General features: G+C 39.2%; 1 protein-coding gene across 3 annotated transcripts in view; it reads left to right on the forward strand.

The window, feature by feature from the left end:
• Window positions 1-18,363, forward strand: part of ccdc88c (coiled-coil domain containing 88C) — a 48,180-nt gene that overhangs the window by 12,233 nt on the left and 17,584 nt on the right. For all 3 annotated transcript variants that reach the window (XM_083543550.1, XM_083543551.1, XM_083543549.1), the window contains exons 4-16: window positions 11,556-11,625; window positions 13,163-13,221; window positions 13,894-13,977; window positions 14,070-14,210; window positions 14,341-14,522; window positions 15,091-15,172; window positions 15,558-15,716; window positions 15,926-16,072; window positions 16,183-16,327; window positions 16,451-16,632; window positions 16,722-16,859; window positions 16,947-17,915; window positions 17,997-18,124. In XM_083543550.1, coding sequence (XP_083399676.1) covers window positions 11,556-11,625; window positions 13,163-13,221; window positions 13,894-13,977; window positions 14,070-14,210; window positions 14,341-14,522; window positions 15,091-15,172; window positions 15,558-15,716; window positions 15,926-16,072; window positions 16,183-16,327; window positions 16,451-16,632; window positions 16,722-16,859; window positions 16,947-17,915; window positions 17,997-18,124 — 2,486 coding nt within the window. The remainder of the gene's footprint in view (window positions 1-11,555; window positions 11,626-13,162; window positions 13,222-13,893; window positions 13,978-14,069; window positions 14,211-14,340; window positions 14,523-15,090; window positions 15,173-15,557; window positions 15,717-15,925; window positions 16,073-16,182; window positions 16,328-16,450; window positions 16,633-16,721; window positions 16,860-16,946; window positions 17,916-17,996; window positions 18,125-18,363) is intronic.

An 18,363-nucleotide genomic window follows, 5' to 3' on the forward strand; every position in this document is an offset into this window, starting at 1 on the left:
GGTGCCTGGAAGAGCTACTTGTTCCTCATTGTGTTGGTGGGACACTGTGTTTGTGTGGTGTATATTGTAAGCCGATGTCAGACGGACTTTTGTGTGGTTTCACTCAGCCATTTGATGGACATCTGTTTTCTTGCATGGCATGTACAGCAGATCCATCATGTTTGGGCCACTGGCTAAAGCTCAATCACTCTTTTAAAAGTAAATGATTAAAGTAACACGCTAAACCCGGAAGCTTAAAGAGGCTCAGAGGAGCGCAGGTGACTCAGCACCTCTCTCTGTTCTATGATGATATGATAAACCTCTGAGATATTCATGTGCATAGTCCAGAAGAGTTTGGCACTGAATCTGTTGAGCTTGTCTTTGAGCCTCCATTGTAGAGCTGGGTTAGAATAGACCTCGTTTGCTTAATAGAGGAGGGAGAAAGGGTGTGTCAGATCTCTGGGCACGGGGGTTGCCATGGACCCTGGAATGTCTCTTCCACCACCACCCCCCCCCCTCTCTCTCTTTTCCTCCCTGCTATTTTTTTCTGTCCTGTTATCCTCTGAGTCACTGGGCAGCGAAAGTTAGTGTGTATCCGCCCACAGAACACACTCACTCACAAAGTTTAAGGGTGTGTGGGATTTGTTTGGTCTGCTTTTGCGTAATGTGTGTCCCATGTGTTTACTTCATTTAACTATGGTAGCCATAAAACTGCACTGGCACAAATTAAAATCGTGTCAGATAACCCTCTCATTCTGGTCTTGTTTTCGTGGAAATCGTTACCTGATTGAAACGCTTCTTGACCTGCCGATTTGTGGAGGAAGAGGCCCGCAGAAGTTCTTATGCGGAAATAATGTTAAGAACCTCGGCACGTCCTTAACACAATCCACCCGTTTTTATTGCCGTTTCTGTTTATGGTGCTTTAAAAAAGGGAGCGTCCAAAAGCAGTATTGTCTCCAAAGGAGCCCATGTGACAGGAAGTGGTGGCCTGCTCCATGTTCAGTGTCACCTGGCCTCTTTTTGTGTGTGTTTTGTTTGCGCACTTTGCTTGAGCGTGACGTTTGTTCTTTATGTCGGCTGGTGATGGCGAATCGCTTTATCTTAAATGATTCTCATGGCTCTCGTGTGGTATTTTTCAAAAAGGCAGTGAGTCAACAGTATGGAAACTTTACAGTATCAGCTACATAAAAGGATGTTAAGAGCAGAGCTATGTTGTCATTATTGAATTGGCTTTCCTCATTCTGTTAGAACATTTTTGTAGCTTTTGAACATTATCTGAAACCTCTTTGGTGCAGTATCTGGAGCTCCCTATATTGGCAGTGGGATTTGCTTTCCAGTCTGGTTTTCGTGTGTAAAGTATCGTTACTCTAATAAGCTGTAATGTCCTGCACATTGCCAGCTCAGCAGATTAGTGGATAATATAGAACAGTGTCTGTGAAAGAATTGGGCCACCATTTTTGCTGAAACTGACACTGTTTCATCAGCAGTTATGGGAATTCACTCCACTAACAACCTTATGGTCTGAGACTGGTGATGTGATTATTGATTATACTGGAATGTTTCAATACCCAGTGAAACAGCCCGAGGCTCTGCTGTAATGTAGGTCACAGTGGTATGAAAGCCCTAATTAGCTTGTGCTCCACTGACCACCTTTTTTAAGGACATTCGCTTTCACTTTACATCGTTTTAGTTTTTAGTTTAGTGCATTAGTTACACCTTTTCTTTTCATATGTAGTCTTGAAGTTGCCTAATGACACTGTATGTAATAAGCAAGTGATTTAAGTGGATTAGGATTGTAAATTTCTCAGATGGCACAGGGGTGGAGAGTCAACAGGTATTTAAGCAACAAGAACTAAAAATGTACCGTATTTTTCGGACTATAAGCCGCTACTTTTTCCTACGTTTTGAACCCCGCGGCTTAAACAACGAAGCGGCTTATTTACGAATTTTTCCTGGGTTTTTCCTGGTTTCACAAACTTCAAGCCAAAAAACTGAACCCCATAATATTAGACCAATGAAATTTCCGAACGGAAACGAAAAAACGCACCTCACCTGTGTTCTGAGCTGCACTGCATCGGGAGAAATTTTTTATTTATTTATTTTTTTTTTACGCACAACGATGCCAAGAGATAAACTCCAGAGAGAAATAGTTGTGAACGAAAGGAGGAAGAATGACTTTCTTGGTAGGCTACTGTTTAGATACAAGCCGTTGTAATGCGTTGAGTCTGGGGAAGGGAGAGCTCGCTAACTCCAGTTGCAACAGAAATCACATAAGCACAGACAGGTTTCCAAAACTCGTGCTTTTTAATTTTTCTTGGTAACAGCATTACAGGTTAGTCAAAGAAACTTAGAAATGAGCATCAGAAAATAATAAGGACACAATCCTCGTCTTGAACACACACAGTAATACTGGCAAAAATGCAGTGGCAGGCTATTCCCAAAATACCGCTATGCTCCTAAAGGAAGCGCAACATATTTCACCCGTTACACCGTGTGTAACGTGTCTTTTGTTAAAGCCTGTGTAAAGTTAATCAGTTTCAGTGTAGACACCTGCGGCTTATTTATGTTCAAAATAAATTTTTTTTTGTCAAATTCAGGCTTATATATGGGTGCGCTTTATAGTCCTGAAATTACGGTTCTTTAGTTTCCGTCAAAGCATTAACACTTCCAGAGTAAAACAAATGCATGAAGAGGATAAAAACATTTTTACCAAAGTATATAGAACAGCATACCATGAATACATCATCAGTAAATAATTTTATATGTCGTCCCCTGAGCACTGTGTGATATATAACCAGCTATTATAGTTGGACTTTAAAATAACTTTGTCTTTCATGCAGTTTTTATATTAACTTAAATTATACCTGCATTATATGGCCAAAGGTTTGTGGATACCTGACCATTAAACATTTACATTACATTTGCAGCATTTAGTAGATGCCCCTGTCCTGTTAGAGAAGTGAAGAAAAGTGTGCAGGCAGGGTGGAGTGGGTGGAGAAGAGTGATAGCAGGAGTGATTTGTGATAGATGAGTATCTGCAAGAGTAAAAGGAAAAGTTTATAGGTCTGTGGTGAGACCTGTGATGATGTATGTTTTAGAGACAGTGGCATTGAGTAAAAGACAGGAGGTGGAGCTGGAGGTAGCAGAGCTGAAGATTGGGCATGACGACGATGGACAGGATTAGAAATGAGTTTATTAGAGGGACAGTGCATGTAGGACGTTTTGGAGACAAGGTGAGGGAGGCAAGATCGAGATGGTTTGGACATGTGCAGAGGAGGGACATGGGGTATATCGGTAGGAGAATGCTGAGGATGGAGCCACCAGGAAGGAGGAAAAGAGGAAGACCAAAAAAAGGGAAGACGAATGATCCGCTGTGTCGACCCTAATGGAAGAAGCCGAAAAAAGAAGACGAAGTAGACGCCCCTGTCCAGAGCGACGTACAAAAGTGCTTTGAGTCTCTGTCAATAAATAAATGTACACTGGTACGCTAAATTACAAACTTAAGATAAATCAGCCTACAACTGAGTTTTTTTTTTTTTTTTTTTTTTTTTTTTTTTTTTAAACCCATATATTGTGTTCCTTTGCCAAAAAACATTGCCAAAAAGTTGGTTAACATGCAATTTAATAAATGGGATGGCTTTTATGCTGTAGCATTACAATTTCACTTCACTGAAAGCAAGGAGCCTAAAAAGATTTCAGCATGACACAGTATACAGTGTGGTGTAAGAGAACAAGGTTTGCAAAGGTTGGAATGGAAGGACTTGAGTGGCCTCACCTCAACCACACGGGCATATACTGGGACACTGACTTTGTCCTCCTCTTCTCCAACATCACTACTTAACCTCATTAATGCTCTTGTGGCCGAATAGGCAAATTCCCACAGCTACACTCTAAAATCTAGTGGAAACTCTACTCTGAAGACTGGAAGTTATTATTACTGTGAAAGTGGTATTACAACTGGACTGGGATGTAAAAATGATTCATATGAATGGGATGCTCATGTGTGCACCACCATTTCCAAAAACAACAGTTAAATCAGGAGCTAATCAGGACCAAGGCAGCTGAAGCTTATCTAATAATTTTTTTTAGCCAAAGAATGCCTGTATTCTGTGTGTTTTGCTCTTGTGTATGTGTGTGTGTGTGTCTCTTTTCATTTGCAAAACCCAGACCCTGAGCCCAATTGATTTATTTAATAAAAATACATTAGTGGCTTAATCAGCCTTTTTATGGACATCTCTTGTAAGAGGCATATAATCTAGCTGTAGGCTTTATGAGCTGTGTAACACTTTCAAATCAGTTTATATCAGTTTATATATAGGATTGCTTCAGTGTTTTTATGCTGTTATCATAACGTGGCCTCTATGGTGCACCTCCTTTTGTTAGTGTCCGGGTGCACTGATAAGCTACAATACGGGTTGGTTTACTTTACTATTTAGCATAGTAAAGATTATTTTGTATAACTTAGATGAAACAAGATGCCTAGTCAAAGAAAACTATTATTTACACATGACACAAGAGACATGTGGGCTTATGCTGAGTCATTAGAGCTAGATGCTTATAACATCCTAGTGTGGTACAAAAAATAAGCAGATATGGCAACATTTTTATTTGTATTTTTTAAATAGTAATAATGAATCGTTTTACAGTTTTTCTGCATGAAAGAAATGTGAGGGACTGTTCTCTATTGTGGCTTGGGTTTTAACTTAAAAATGAACAAATACAGTACCAGGCTAGCTAAACATTATATTTCACTTTTGTTGTTAATTTTTGAATTATACTGATCAGAGTCAAAACTCTGAAACATTTTATAATGGTTTTCTTCATGATATAAAAAAGTAAAAAGTAATAAATATGACTAAACAGAGGCAACAGTTACTGTTAAATGCTTATCCATTCATGATTATTTACAGATAAGACAATTATTACATTTGTTTAATATTTATTTTATTTTGTTTGATTTCACACTTCTGCTGCATATTACTCATTTTGACCGATACTAGAGACTTTGAACAAATGACATGTTTCGAGTTTCAAGTAAAAAACAAATACACGTCTATCTAGTTCTCTGAGAACATGCCATTGTCATCGATTTCATAGTCCAATTCAACTAATCCGAATAGACAAATGAAATGACGAATGAAAAAAAATTATCTTTTTCTTGCAGAGTTGCCTTCAGCTAAATAATCTACATGAACGCTTGATTGGTTACAACAGAGCAACTGCTACAGAAACTGTGATAGCTCAAGTTTCGAAAGATGACGTGCTGTGGTTTATTCCAAAAAAGCTTAGCTGGGTCTGCCAGATGATGAATCTTGATTAAATGATTCATTTTCCTATTACTTGTATGACTGTATTGACTGAATGCTTCACAAAAATGCAGCTAGTGTGCAAATCTGTGTAAGATGCATGCAAGACTTCATACAAGAATCTTCTTCTTTCGGGTGCTCCCGTTAGGGGTCGTATCTTTACCCCCTGACCTTCACATCTGCCTCTTTCAAACCAACTACCTGCATGTCTTCCCTCACCACATTCATAAACCTCCTCCTTGGCTTTCTTCTTTTTCTCCTTCCTGGTGGCTTCATCCTCAGCATTCTCCTACCTATATACCACATGTCCAAGACTCCATACAAAAATATATTGTCATATTACAAAAAAGAAAAGTGACCGAGCTTATGGGCTATTACTGTTCTTGTTGGTTTGACAGAGATTTAAATTTCAACTTTGCTAATTAAAGCTTCTAATCATATGATCTTTTATTTTGTGTTCTTGCTTAAGAGTGTGTCACTGGGGCATTTCAGAGTGGAAGTTGGCATGTGCTTGACACTTTGGTGGTTTTTACACTAGACATGTTTGCTGTGGTATGAATCAGAGTGTGATTGTTTCCCCTTGCAGCACTAGTCTCATTTCTAACTCACTTGAATCAACTGACTCCAGGGGCGATTTAATTTCATATTCTAAAACTTGCTTGGAGAACAAAATGTGACACCTTTTTTTCACTATCATTTTTTTTGGTGACATGTAGTATAATAATGCTACATGTATCAATAATATAATTATGCTGACATTGGCTAAAATACATGTGCAAGTTAATTCACTTCTTAAGCAAGTGGCAACGAGTGCCATTAGACTCCGGTTTGGTACTGCGGTACACTTCCTAACCAAATGTTTTATGTGCACAGTGCACAATGTGACATTAATGATCTCCTGCAATAAAGAACCTGAAGGGGGGAATCCAATATTAGCACAAATGCACAGATATTTGTTACTTGGCTAGATTTATTAGCTAAATTGTTAGCATGGGTAGAATCTGCCCTATGCATTCTACCCAAGCCTCTGGAATGTAATTTATCCGGATAGAAATGCGTGATTGACGTTTAAAAGAAGGCGTTTCCCCCATCTTGCATAGAAAATCTTTGGACATCTTCCCAGCTGACCTCTAAGCATGAATAATTGATTTTCAGCAGCACAAGAGCTGCATTAGTTCGTTAAATAGTGCAGTTGAATAAACGAGTGTCGATTTGAATTGCAAATAGGATATAGTCAAATGTTCAGTGGAGAGGAATCTAATCTTTGTGCCCAGTAACGCAAACTATTGTCCAAACACACCGTAATGTCTAGTACATTAGATGGCCGCTGTTTTTATACAAAAAAAGAATCTTGACCCAATCAAATGCCTCTTGAAGGAAAATATCTGAACAATCTACCAGTACTCATTACCCCAAACAGAGGAATAACTAAAGGAAAAAGAGTACCCTGCTAAAGTAGCTGCATTCTGTGGATGCAAGCAAAACTCTCTCAAAGTGGTGTTTGGTGGTTCATAAAACTTTCCATCAGTGTCAGGAAATTGTACAGTAGCACCACAAGCACAAATAATCTCCTCATGGCATTTTATTCCAAGAGTGTCCTATCTGTGTGAGCACTGATTGGGCATATGGGATTGTGGGTAGCTTGGAAAATGTGAAAAGTGCCTTTTAAAGAGCGTGTAAGGTCGTAGATTCTTGCTGCTCAGGATAAAAAACAAAAAGGAAGTGAGGCCAAGCACAACATCTCTCCTGTCTTTCCCTTATTGGGGTTTTTAATAATGAGACAACTGAGTAGACTGCTTAAGTTCCACATACACGTCTCTCGCATTGGGTACCGAAGCTGTGCTATTAATTATTAAGGTGTATGGTCGTAATTGCGTGTATGTATGCGCAGAGGGTTGGGTCCTGCTTACCGACTGTTAGAATAGCAGAGTAAGGGCTCTCTGTTGCTGGCAGTATGGTCTTAGATAAGGGGTGCCATCTGTCTCTCTGTTGATTTATTTAATTTACAGTAATGGAGATCCAGCCATAGAGACGCAAATGGAAGCGGCTAGACTTTTAAATTTTAAAACGCTGTACATATCAGAAGAATTATACTTAAGAAATATATCTGTCGAGAGCTGATCCTCTGCTTTTATCCCCCAATTTAGCGGTTAGCTAAAAGCTGACACCACCTTTTAAAACAGAATATCCTTATGGTATAGCATATTAAGTGGCAATAATAAGACTGCTAAGGGTTTAGAAATATGCATGCGAATGCTCTTATAGTAGCAGGAATACATGGTTAAAGTGCAAGCTCTTAATGATATGGCTGTCGAACCGTTTAATTAGGGGTCCGATGATGTGTTTCTTTTGCTCCTGCACCGAAACCATATTCAAAGCATAAGTCGTCCAGCTGAAATCCTTCATCTTTTATAACGTGAGAATGTTTTATAACGATCATTTCTTTGACTTTTAATGAACAAAAAGGAGCTTTTGACTGTAAAATACATTTACAAGGTCCAGACATTTTAGGCAGAAAAGATTTAGAACTATGTTGTGTACTATGTACAAAATATTTCTCAACTATATTATCATATACCAGGATCATTTCACCAAACACAATATTTGACAATCACATTGCCCCTCATTTACTGAGAGACGTTATTTATTTAGTTATTTATTTATTTATTTTATGGGTGGGGGAAAAGCCTAATCAATTTTGATCATATGTGTACTATCATTATTGATGTATGACAACTCAAATTAGAAAATGATTTATTGAAAGTATCTAATTTAAGACAACAAACCAAAAAGGTTCAGGATTTATTTAGATTTGTGTGTCCACACAACCCTGAAGAAATCAGACCTAGAGGTAGAAATTTATATTTGACTTTTTTTTTTTTGTTGTTGTTGTTCCTTCTTTTTACTAGTCTTTCTCGCTTGGAACAATTTAAAATATAGCTTCTGTAAGGAATTCATCTGGAAGCAGACATATTAAAAGCTTAGCATATAAATAAGTGTTTGAATTTATTTCTATAGCGCTTTTCACAATGGACATTGTCTTAAAAAGCAGCTTTACAGAACTTAAAAATGAAAGTAAACGATGTGTATTTATTCCTGATGAGCAGCCTGGGGCGACTGTGGCAATTATAAACTCCTCTAGATGGAATGAGGAACCAGACTCAAAAGGGGAACCCATCCTCATTTGGGTGATATCGAGAGTGTGATTATAAATCATAATAACAATATAAACACCGGAGAGTAAGTAATACCAGGAGCATTAGTGTAGGATTGTGGGTAATGTCTTTTCTACAGTCTTATACAGTCAGTTGACATTATGGAACCAGGAGCTACTGAGCAAATTATAAAATAGTTCAACATTTTAGATCATTCAATCAGAGATTGTCTCTGATACTCACCACTATTCGGTATATTGTCCCCCATGTTGAAACACAGGCTTTTAGCTAATTGCAAGCTGTGTTTAGTGTGCCAAATAAAGCAATAGTTATTGTATGTGATGTTTGTTTTGTGGAAGAGTTTTGTAGTGAACGGATATGTTCTAACTACGGGTCCTAATTACCAAAAATGGCTCAACATTGTTTTACGATTTGTAGGCGAATGTCAAATGAAGTCAAAATAAAAAAACACATTAACCTATTACTCTACAATTATTATAATTTGTTTTTATTTTTATTTTTTAATTTTTTTTAAACACACTTTGGTATCATCAATCCAGGAAATTGAAAGCGATTTGTATTTAACTGTATACAGTTCAATGTCTGAACATGCACAATTATGTTGCATCAGTACAAATCATCTCAAATGGCCATACAATCTATGAAAAGTTCCAAATATAAATATAAAACCAAATCCAGGACTAGAGCCACCATTGTGACCCAGACAGAACAGATTAGAGATTTCAGCATTGTAATCTAGCCACGGTTTGTGCATGTATATGGTTAATAAAAGCGGAATGTTTTGAAAAGTTTGTCGTGTGTGTGGTATCTGAAGAAAAGAGAAGTTTTCACGTATTACCACCGTAATACATGGGCACAATGATGAATTCAGGCCTGGGCCTCAGTTTAGGAACTTGCATTGTGATCAGAGAGAGTGGTGCTTCAATCAGCCCCCTGTAGACAAAGCCCTCCTGAGGGACTCGTTCATCTCAGGACCAGATTAAGCTGTCAGATGGGGGTAGGCTGGGAGGCTGGAGATTTACAATGATGTCATAGGATATGAGGATGAACCAAAACACTATGGGGTCTCACTATTGACCCAGTAGTTTGCCAAAAAAAACAAATTGTATATCTGGACATTTTGGGTACACCTAAACAATAGGGGTGTTTAAATTAAAAGAATGAAGTGTATATACAGTTGAATCTTTCACTGTATTGATTACTGTATAAATTACAAAATTTAAATGTATGACAAATTTTATTCAAGTCTCATGTATCCTTCAACACGTACAACAATCAATAGGAACAAAAGGATCAAATCCCCTGATTGTTCTTTCTTAGAAATGGATAAGAACTACTAAGGTAAGGAGCTTGATCAGGTAAAAAAAGTAAAGAAAGAGAGCATGGTATTGGATTTTAATTGTTATCATGAAAACGTCAGCAGTGAGGTTATCCTACACCGGGACTAACTGTGAAACCGTGACATTGTAACAAGACTACTTTGACCACAGCAGCGCACTATATGTTTTTACATGGTTTCAGGTGCACATATAATGTAGCTTTGATGTATGAGTTAGGGCTGAAAGTGTTTTTTGTTTGGTTTTAAATGAAAGGTTTTAAAGCATTTTATGACCCTGATTGTTCAGCGTTTATATTGATAGCGTAGTCCTTGGCTGGGTGTGGAAATGTGTCTTATCCAGAGCACAGTGATTTTTAAAGGCCATAACACTTACGTTTTACCTAGCAGATTTATTAGATTATAGGTGTTTTTGCACTGCTAGATCAGAGACACAGACTTGGCGTAATGTGTGACACAACTGCACACCATTAAACCCAAATACCTGTGGGGGAGGGTTTAAACACACCTTAACTGCAGTGCAAATTACATTGCAGGAGTCCAGAGGAGAGTGAAATTCTAGATGGTGAAGTTGGTCAAATGCACTGCTGTGTTCAGTATGTAGTTATTTATCTATGTACTTATAATTATCTAGATTTTTGCATGTACATTTGAGTTAAGCTTGTTCTTTGTGGCATTCAACCACATCCTTGCAGTTTTAATGATATTTCCTGTACTTCCCAATGGTAGAACTGTCCCTACCTGTGTGTGTATATTGAAATAAGGGGTTAGGTTTGATGAACCGGTCAGGTCTTGTCTATTGTGTACCGTGAGTGTTGGGTTCAGTTGCTACGGAGGCCATTGTCCTTGAAGTTGGATCACATGGCATACATGTGTGCACGCAAATGTTATGTGGGGTTGGGATGGGGTTACATGCAATATTCAGATATGAGGGTAATTATAATTGATATAGTCATGAATAATGTAATCCCAATGTAATGATTCATTATATTCTTCTATGTAAAATATGTATGTGTACCATCTATGTATCAGTATACATACTTGCACCACAGTACACATGCTTGTTTAAAGATTTTAAACAGGAAATGAACATAGTGAGATTTTTTTTATTATTATTATTTTGCAATAAAGTCACTTTGCTTTGTTTTGTATATATCTTTTTTTATTTAGACTGTGTTAAGTAAGCAAATTATTATTATATTATTTTTTTTATCTTTTCGAAAGTTCTGCCATGATCTAAAATTTATTTTTTATTTTTTTGTTAAAATCTTCAGATACATTCCCATGAAAGGCACATATTATTCCATGTTTGTGTTGCATAAGAATACAGCCCGGCCTATCCTGTCTCCATCACCCCAAACATGAACTATTGAACTGTATAAATTCCATAGAGTTCCCTTCCCCTAAAACACCCCACATGGTGCGTTAATGTCTGCCATTTCAAACACACTTTTCCATTCCCACCTTACTGTTCTTCCTGGTTTATGACCCCAGTCTGTTTTTCAGTCTGGTTTAGCCATCTGCCCCGCTGATTGTAGCTTAATTTTTTATTTTTTTTTTTGCTACTAGGGTGTCATCTCCATGCCCTAAAATGACCTCCTTGTAGAGTGATAAAACTGTGGTAGCTACTTGAAATCACCTTTTAGTTGTATGTCAAGGCTGTGCATATTGAGACTGTTTTACATTAAGCAGGATGTTCTGAGTTTCATTTCTCTCTCTCAATCTCTCTCTTTTTTTTTTTTTTTTTTTATTATGCAGGAAAATCTCCAACAGCTTGTTCTGATGACCTTACCCAACGTTTTGACTATCGCCAAGGACCCGTTGTCAGGTAGAAAAAACTCTTTGGTATTATATCTTTTTTTTGTTGTTGTTGTTGTTAAAGACCAGACTGATGTTTTTTATGTAAGATTATATTGTAAATGTACAGTGCAGCACATTTGCGGTAATGAAATACAGTGTATGTCATTGTTTTGAAGTGTCTCCTTATATAAAAACTTGTTTGAAAAACAAAACAAAAAGAGAGTGAGGCAGAGAGTGCAATCTCTCATTACTTTTATCAAAGGTCAGTCCTCACTTCTCCATGCATCCTCTCACAGACAGTCCAATCCTCACCTTCACATCAGTGCCACATGTTTTAGGCCTATAAAATCTGAAGGAAAAGGAAAAGACCAGAGGAAGCCGGCTGTGGTGACCTGGTCCAGGCTGTGCTGATTGCGAGTCCTGCTGTTGACAGACCACTTGCTCGAGCAGGACACACAAACTCAGTGGACTTTCCCAGTCACTGTCTTTTGTTATCAGCTGATGACAGCCTTAATGATTCTCAAGTTCATTTTCTCATGCATTTTTTATGCGTCTTTTTAATGACAACATGGTCGTCATGAGAGCCCTTTCTGCACAGCCTGCAGGATTACACAGGGCAGCTTGTCTCTTGGTTTGTGTTTATTCTCTGTTGCTCCTTTTAAGCTTCCTGATAGGCTGCACTTTGACAGGCTGATCTGATGCACACTAGTTTTGCATGTACGTTCCTGCAGGCGATCAAAATAACCAACCCCTCCAGCAACTTCCTTTGCCATCAGCGATTGTTTTACTTGCCACTGTCGAAGCAAGGTCATGTTTGAACCAGCTTGAAAAAGCACATCACCCAGGCCAAAAACTTGCCCACTATACATTTTAGGTGAAACTATGTTCCAGCAAGTAGAACAGAAGATGCCTGTTTTTAGGCGAATGAACAACCCTGTAAATCTTGTACACAAGGGCTGTTACAGTAGACAGATGCAGTGAAAGTGGTTTGGCTTTGTTTCAAGGAGCTCCACCTTTCCTCTCTGAGGATGGGGTACGCTGTTGGGAAGGGCACAGGGACTCCATGACAACTCCTTCCTGTTCTCCCCAGAGTGTAGGTGGAGGACACATCTTTGAGATACACATTCAAGCAATCCATATGTTTTAGCAAATATTGCTGTAATGCTGACCGAATCACACTATTGAAGATGTCTTTGAAACTATTCTATTATTGGAAGCAAGTGGAAGAAGTGACTCAAGAAAACCTAAAATGGGGAAAAAAAACGTGTTTCATATTGAAATGCAATGCAGAATTGGGAGGGGAATAAAAGCCTGATGCAGTATAAACACGTTTCCAAAAAGCCACGTGTGCGTGTAACCACTAATAATAGCTTAGGGCTGGTTAATAGTTATGGTACACACTCTGTGCCTACAGGATAACAGTTGCCTTTTCTAGGCAAACCTATGATTTCAAATAGGTGTTTAGCACACTAGTACTTATTTTTTATTTTTTTTATGGTTTGTAATTAGTGTTAATTAACAAATTATATAAAGAAAAAAAAAGGTTAATTTGGTATAATTTATAGGCAAGAGCATGGAGGAGATGAAGAGGCTTTTGCTGCTGCTCTTGGGTTGTGCCGTTCAGGTAAGCCCAGACTTTGTCTTTAGCTTTCACACCTTCAGTAGCCGTATAATCACCGTGTCTGGACATGCCTGTTCTTTTTAATTCCAAGGAACAAAAAAAATCCTGCTTATCAGAGAGTTTCATAAACCCTGTTAAAGCTTCCGTATCTCAGCTAATGTTTGTCTAAAACCTTCTTTTGCCACCTGCATGCCATGTCTTTCTTTGACTTCCTGCTTACTGTAGTCCTGTCTTTTTATATCTTCTTCCAAACACAAACACTTTTGTTCCCCCACTCCTCCTCTCTCGCTCCCGTTCTGATTCCACAGGTTTTTCCTGTTTTCTGGAGAGAGGGTAAACAGCATGCATATGTGTGATGTACACTTTAGAGCTCATTTTTTTAATTTACTGTGATCTTGCGCTCTGCCTGGCAATTTTGTACAATCAGTGCATCTCTCTGATGAATTATTCCACTCACATACATCACTGTCAATTAATAACAAAATATATATATAAATTTTTTTTTTTTAATTATTAAAAAATGTATTGTTTTCATCAAATCACTGCTGAAAACGCTTGGCTTTTTTTTTTTTTTTTTTTTCAATAAAATATTGAAAAAGGCATGCCTTTCATGCCATTATGATCAGTTCTACTGTTTTTATCTCTTTTTTTTTTTCACTCTCTTTCTTTTTGCAGTGTGAACGTAAAGAGGAAATCATTGAGAGAATTAAGCTGCTAGACATCGAAACCCAGGCAGCTATCGTTTCCCATATTCAGGAGGTGAGTGAAAATGATTAGTCCTCGAAAATATTTTTTGGAATTGGAGCACTTATTGAGCAACTCTGTCTGAGTAAAATGATCTCTCCATGTAGGTGACCCACAACCAGGAAAATGTTCTGGACATGCAGTGGCTGGAGGTGGGGGAGCTGCCCCCCGAGGACCTGGACCCACTGTCTCGTACCATGGCCTTTCATCTACGCAAGCTCATTGACGAGCGTGATGAGTGCTCAGAGGTAAGGGGGCTTACATCCTCGCTGAAACTGCTTTATACTGAAGAATATGGCAAATCGCAATTGATGGACGAAGAGCAACCCTTGCTTGAATCTGAGATCTCTTATGGTATGTGTGCGTTTTTTTTCTTAGCTGATCTTGGAGCTGACTCAAGAGAGAGATTATTTGCAGTCGCAGCAGCTCACTAGCTCCATAGGCTCCTCCAGTGCTGACCAGTCCTCACAGCCCGCTATACTCCCCAAAGAAGAACGGCAGCACCTATCAGTGGAGCTCGCTGACACGAAGGCCAAACTTCGCCGTTCTCGCCAAGAACTGTACGTACTGATAACTTTCAGGCTTCGTTTTTCTGTCTTAAACTTTGGCCTGTAAATGTATTGCCACCAATAGAAACAGGTAAGCACCAGTGTGGTTGGTTTAAAACTGGAGTAGTTGCATATTATTAAGTAAAAAAAAAAAAATTACTGTCACCCCTGATAGTTTCCTTACTGTCTCTTGGTGCACATCTGGAAAAACAAGTATTACTCGATGCCATAGCTGTCGGAATGGAAGCTTCCATCACAAGTCTAGTCTTTCTTGTTACTAATTAGCTCTTAATTATATCAGACATTTAACCTAGGATTGACATTGACTTTGTGTGGATAAAAAAAAAAACAAAGTTGTTTACAATGATAACTTGATAATATCAGAATCTAAGATGGATACACAGACAGGCAACTAGAAATCATCATGTCTTTGATGCTAAGGAATACAAGCATAACTTGTTCACTCTCTGGCTTTTGTATAAAAAAACATATGAAATTTAATTTTGCACAAGATATTATTTGGAAAGTCGACATGTAGTGTCATAGATTGTTAAAATGGTAATCCTAATCTTGTACACAGAGAAGAAAAGACAGAGCAGCTGATTGATGCTAGGAACGAACTGGAACGTCTGGATGCAGAGATGCAAAAGTTGAAACAGGAGGTCAGTGTGTTCTGCTCGTTCCACATTTTCTGCTATCATGTCAGCTTTGTGTACAGTACCTAAAGTCCTGTAGTTTGTACAAAGGTTTGAAGGTGAGAAAGATAGAAGTTTGCTATTTAAGCTATTTTTTTTTTTTACAGCATTAATTATCATATTTCAAAGATACAATAATTGCAAAGATTTGGACTCATTACTTTAATTCAACCTTCTCTTTATTATTTTATCGCTGCAGAAATACAACTGCTGCTTTGAATGTAAATCTGTTTATCCATTTTTCAATTTTGTCATATAAACAGATGTGATTTTGAGTTTAGATCTGCAGGTATAGTGCTGAGGAGGGTATTTGTTTGTGTATTTGCCCACTGTGGACTCTGTTCATGTGCAGAACATGCAGCTTTTGGCAGAGGCACGGTCGGTACGTGCTTATCGTGATGAGGTGGATGCTCTGAGGGAACGTGCAGGCAGAGTGGATAGGCTTGAAACAGAACTTGCCCGCTTCAAAGAGAAACTTCATGATGTCCATTTCTACAAAGTTCGCATGGAGGTAGCCATATTGCACCTTTTTATAAAATCTCTAACTTCTTTAGTTATACTGTACTTCTGTTTTGTTCTGTTCTGCTTGTGTGTTTTTCTTGTCCATTTGCTTTGGTTAAAACCTTCCGGGCTTCACAGCTGTCAGTGGCATGCATTTAATTTTTGATCTGTATTTTCTGTCCATTTTGTTTTTGACTTTTTTTTTTTAAACATCTGTAGGAGCTGAGAGAGGACAATATGACCCTGCTGGAGACAAAAGCTATGCTGGAGGAGCAGCTAGGATCAGCTAGGGGGCGCTGTGACAAACTACACGAGCTGGAGAAGGAGAACCTGCATCTGCGCTCTAAACTGCATGATCTGGAAATTGTAAGCAGAGTTGTGAAGAAATAAGATTTTGGCATATAAGATGAGAATAGGATATAAATTTGATGTCCCCTAAACATCATGGTGATGTTTTGTGCGTGTCTGTCTCCTAGGACCGGGACAGCGATAAGAAGCGCCTAGAGGAGCTGCTTGAGGAGAACATGATGCTGGAAATTTCACAGAAGCAGAGTATGAATGAGTCTGCTCACTTGGGCTGGGAGCTTGAGCAGCTTTCTAAGAACAATGAGGTCAATGATGGTCAGTTTGAGATACAATGTAGATTTTTACAAGTTTTTTTTTTTTTTTTTCACCTAATAATTTTTTCTGAGGTTCTGAGATTTCTCAAATAAATGTTTTGTTGGTTCCTCTATCAATGCATAGTACGCAAGTCATTTGTGGTTGAGATGAACGAGTCTGCATCTAGTCGGCTTCTGAAGCTGGAAAAGGAGAACCAGAGTCTGCAGAGCACTATCCAGAACCTGCGTGAGGCAACACTTATCTATGAAGAGGGTCAGCTTCACACCATGGAGTTGGAGAGGGAGAACCAGGGCCTAAGCAAGAAGGTACACCTCATCTTTCCTGCCTTTACTAGTTCTTTTAATATTAGTGTGTTTTGTCCTAATATAGAGATTTATGGTTTGGTTGTTCTCAGCTTGAGAGACTGCAGACTCAATTGGACCAGGAGAAGCAGACCATAAAGGACACTGAGAACCTCAAGGAAAAGCTCAGTAAGGAAAAGCAGAAACTGGAGAAAGAGTTTGAAACCCTGAAAACAGAAAAGGGTCAACAGGTACAGTCTATTGGCACATGATGTAATAAAGGTGGCAGAATTAACTTCAGCTATTTTGTGCACTAATTGTGATTGTGTACATGTCAGATTACAGAGCTGGAGCGAGAGAAGGAGCACCTGAGCCAGGCTGTGAGCTCCCTGCGAAAACGTGCCCAGGAGGACAGTGAAGCACGTGTGCGTGAGGTGGAAACAGAGAATCGAATCCTCCATCAGAAGATGTCAGACACAGGAAGTCTGCTGGTGCAGCTTGAGAAGGAGAAGCAGCAGATCACCAAGCAGTTAGAGAATGAGTGTGGATCTGCCAAGGAGATGCAGAAGATGGTAAAGCACTTAGAGTGCACGCAGAAGCAACTTCAAGATGAGCTGAGTTCACTTAAAATGGCTGAAGAGCAGCTTGAAATCTTGCAGAGCAAGAACAAAGTTTTAGAGCAGGAAAACATAGGGCTCAAGAAGGATGCAAAAGAGTTGCAGAGTGACAACATGCGTTTACCTTTGCTGGAGAAGGAGCGCAGGAAGTTGGAAAATGAGAACTCAGAGCTTCGGGGTACCGTAGCTGAACTGCGTTCCCAGGCCAAGCGCACCGAAAGACTAGAGATCAACTGCAGCAGCCTTGACAAAGAGAACCAGCAGCTCCAACAGTGCCTGGAAAGTAGCAGCTCTAAAATCGAAGGCCTCAAGAATGAACTGCACGAAGCCGAGGCCCAAAGCGAGGATCTGCGGCATGAACTGGCAGAGCTGAGAAAGGTCGCGAGACGTGCCGAGGAGGCAGAGAAGGAGCGGCGGAAATTGGAGCAGGAGCTAGGCCAATCTGAGAAAGAGAGAAAGCAGCTGGAGAGGGAGGCACGTAGGCTGAGGCAGCAAGTGGACGTGAGGGAATCTGCACTTGAAGATAGCTTGCTTAAACTGAGCAACCTGGAGAAAGAAGGAACAGCCATGAACAGGGAGCTTGCACGGCTCCAGGAGGTTGCCAGTAGAGTCAAGGATATGGAAAAAGAGAAGAAGGACCTGCAGAAACAGGTCACCATTGACAAGAAGACCTTGGCCACACTTCGAGAGGTACTACGTGTGATAACGACTGCTTTTTATCACAAACGCTTTAGTACATCGTGATAACCCCATGCTGTGTATCTGTTAAAGGAGCTGGTAAATGAGAAGCTGAGGGTACAGCAGCAGTGTAACGAGCTAGAGAAGCTCAGTCATGAGTTGGAGAAGATCGGCCTGAACCGAGAGAAACTGCTTCAGGAAGAGCACAGCTGCGAAGACAAGTGAGTGTGCACACCACTGTGATGTTTAGGGCATATTCACACTTGCAATTTTTGCTTGTAAAAGTCACTCAGCGAACATGGGTGTGGTCCAAGGAAACAAGGAACCTGAAAATTGAATCCATGTTAAATGAACTCTGGTGCAGATCATCTGTGAAAGATTGCAAGATTGCTTCTGCTTCCAAGGTTTGCCCTATAATGGGCTGTACATAAAATGAAAATAAAAAAATGCAAGAAGCTGC

This window comes from Silurus aristotelis, assembly GCF_946808225.1.
Source record: "Silurus aristotelis genome assembly, chromosome: 6".
Taxonomy (NCBI): domain Eukaryota; kingdom Metazoa; phylum Chordata; class Actinopteri; order Siluriformes; family Siluridae; genus Silurus; species Silurus aristotelis.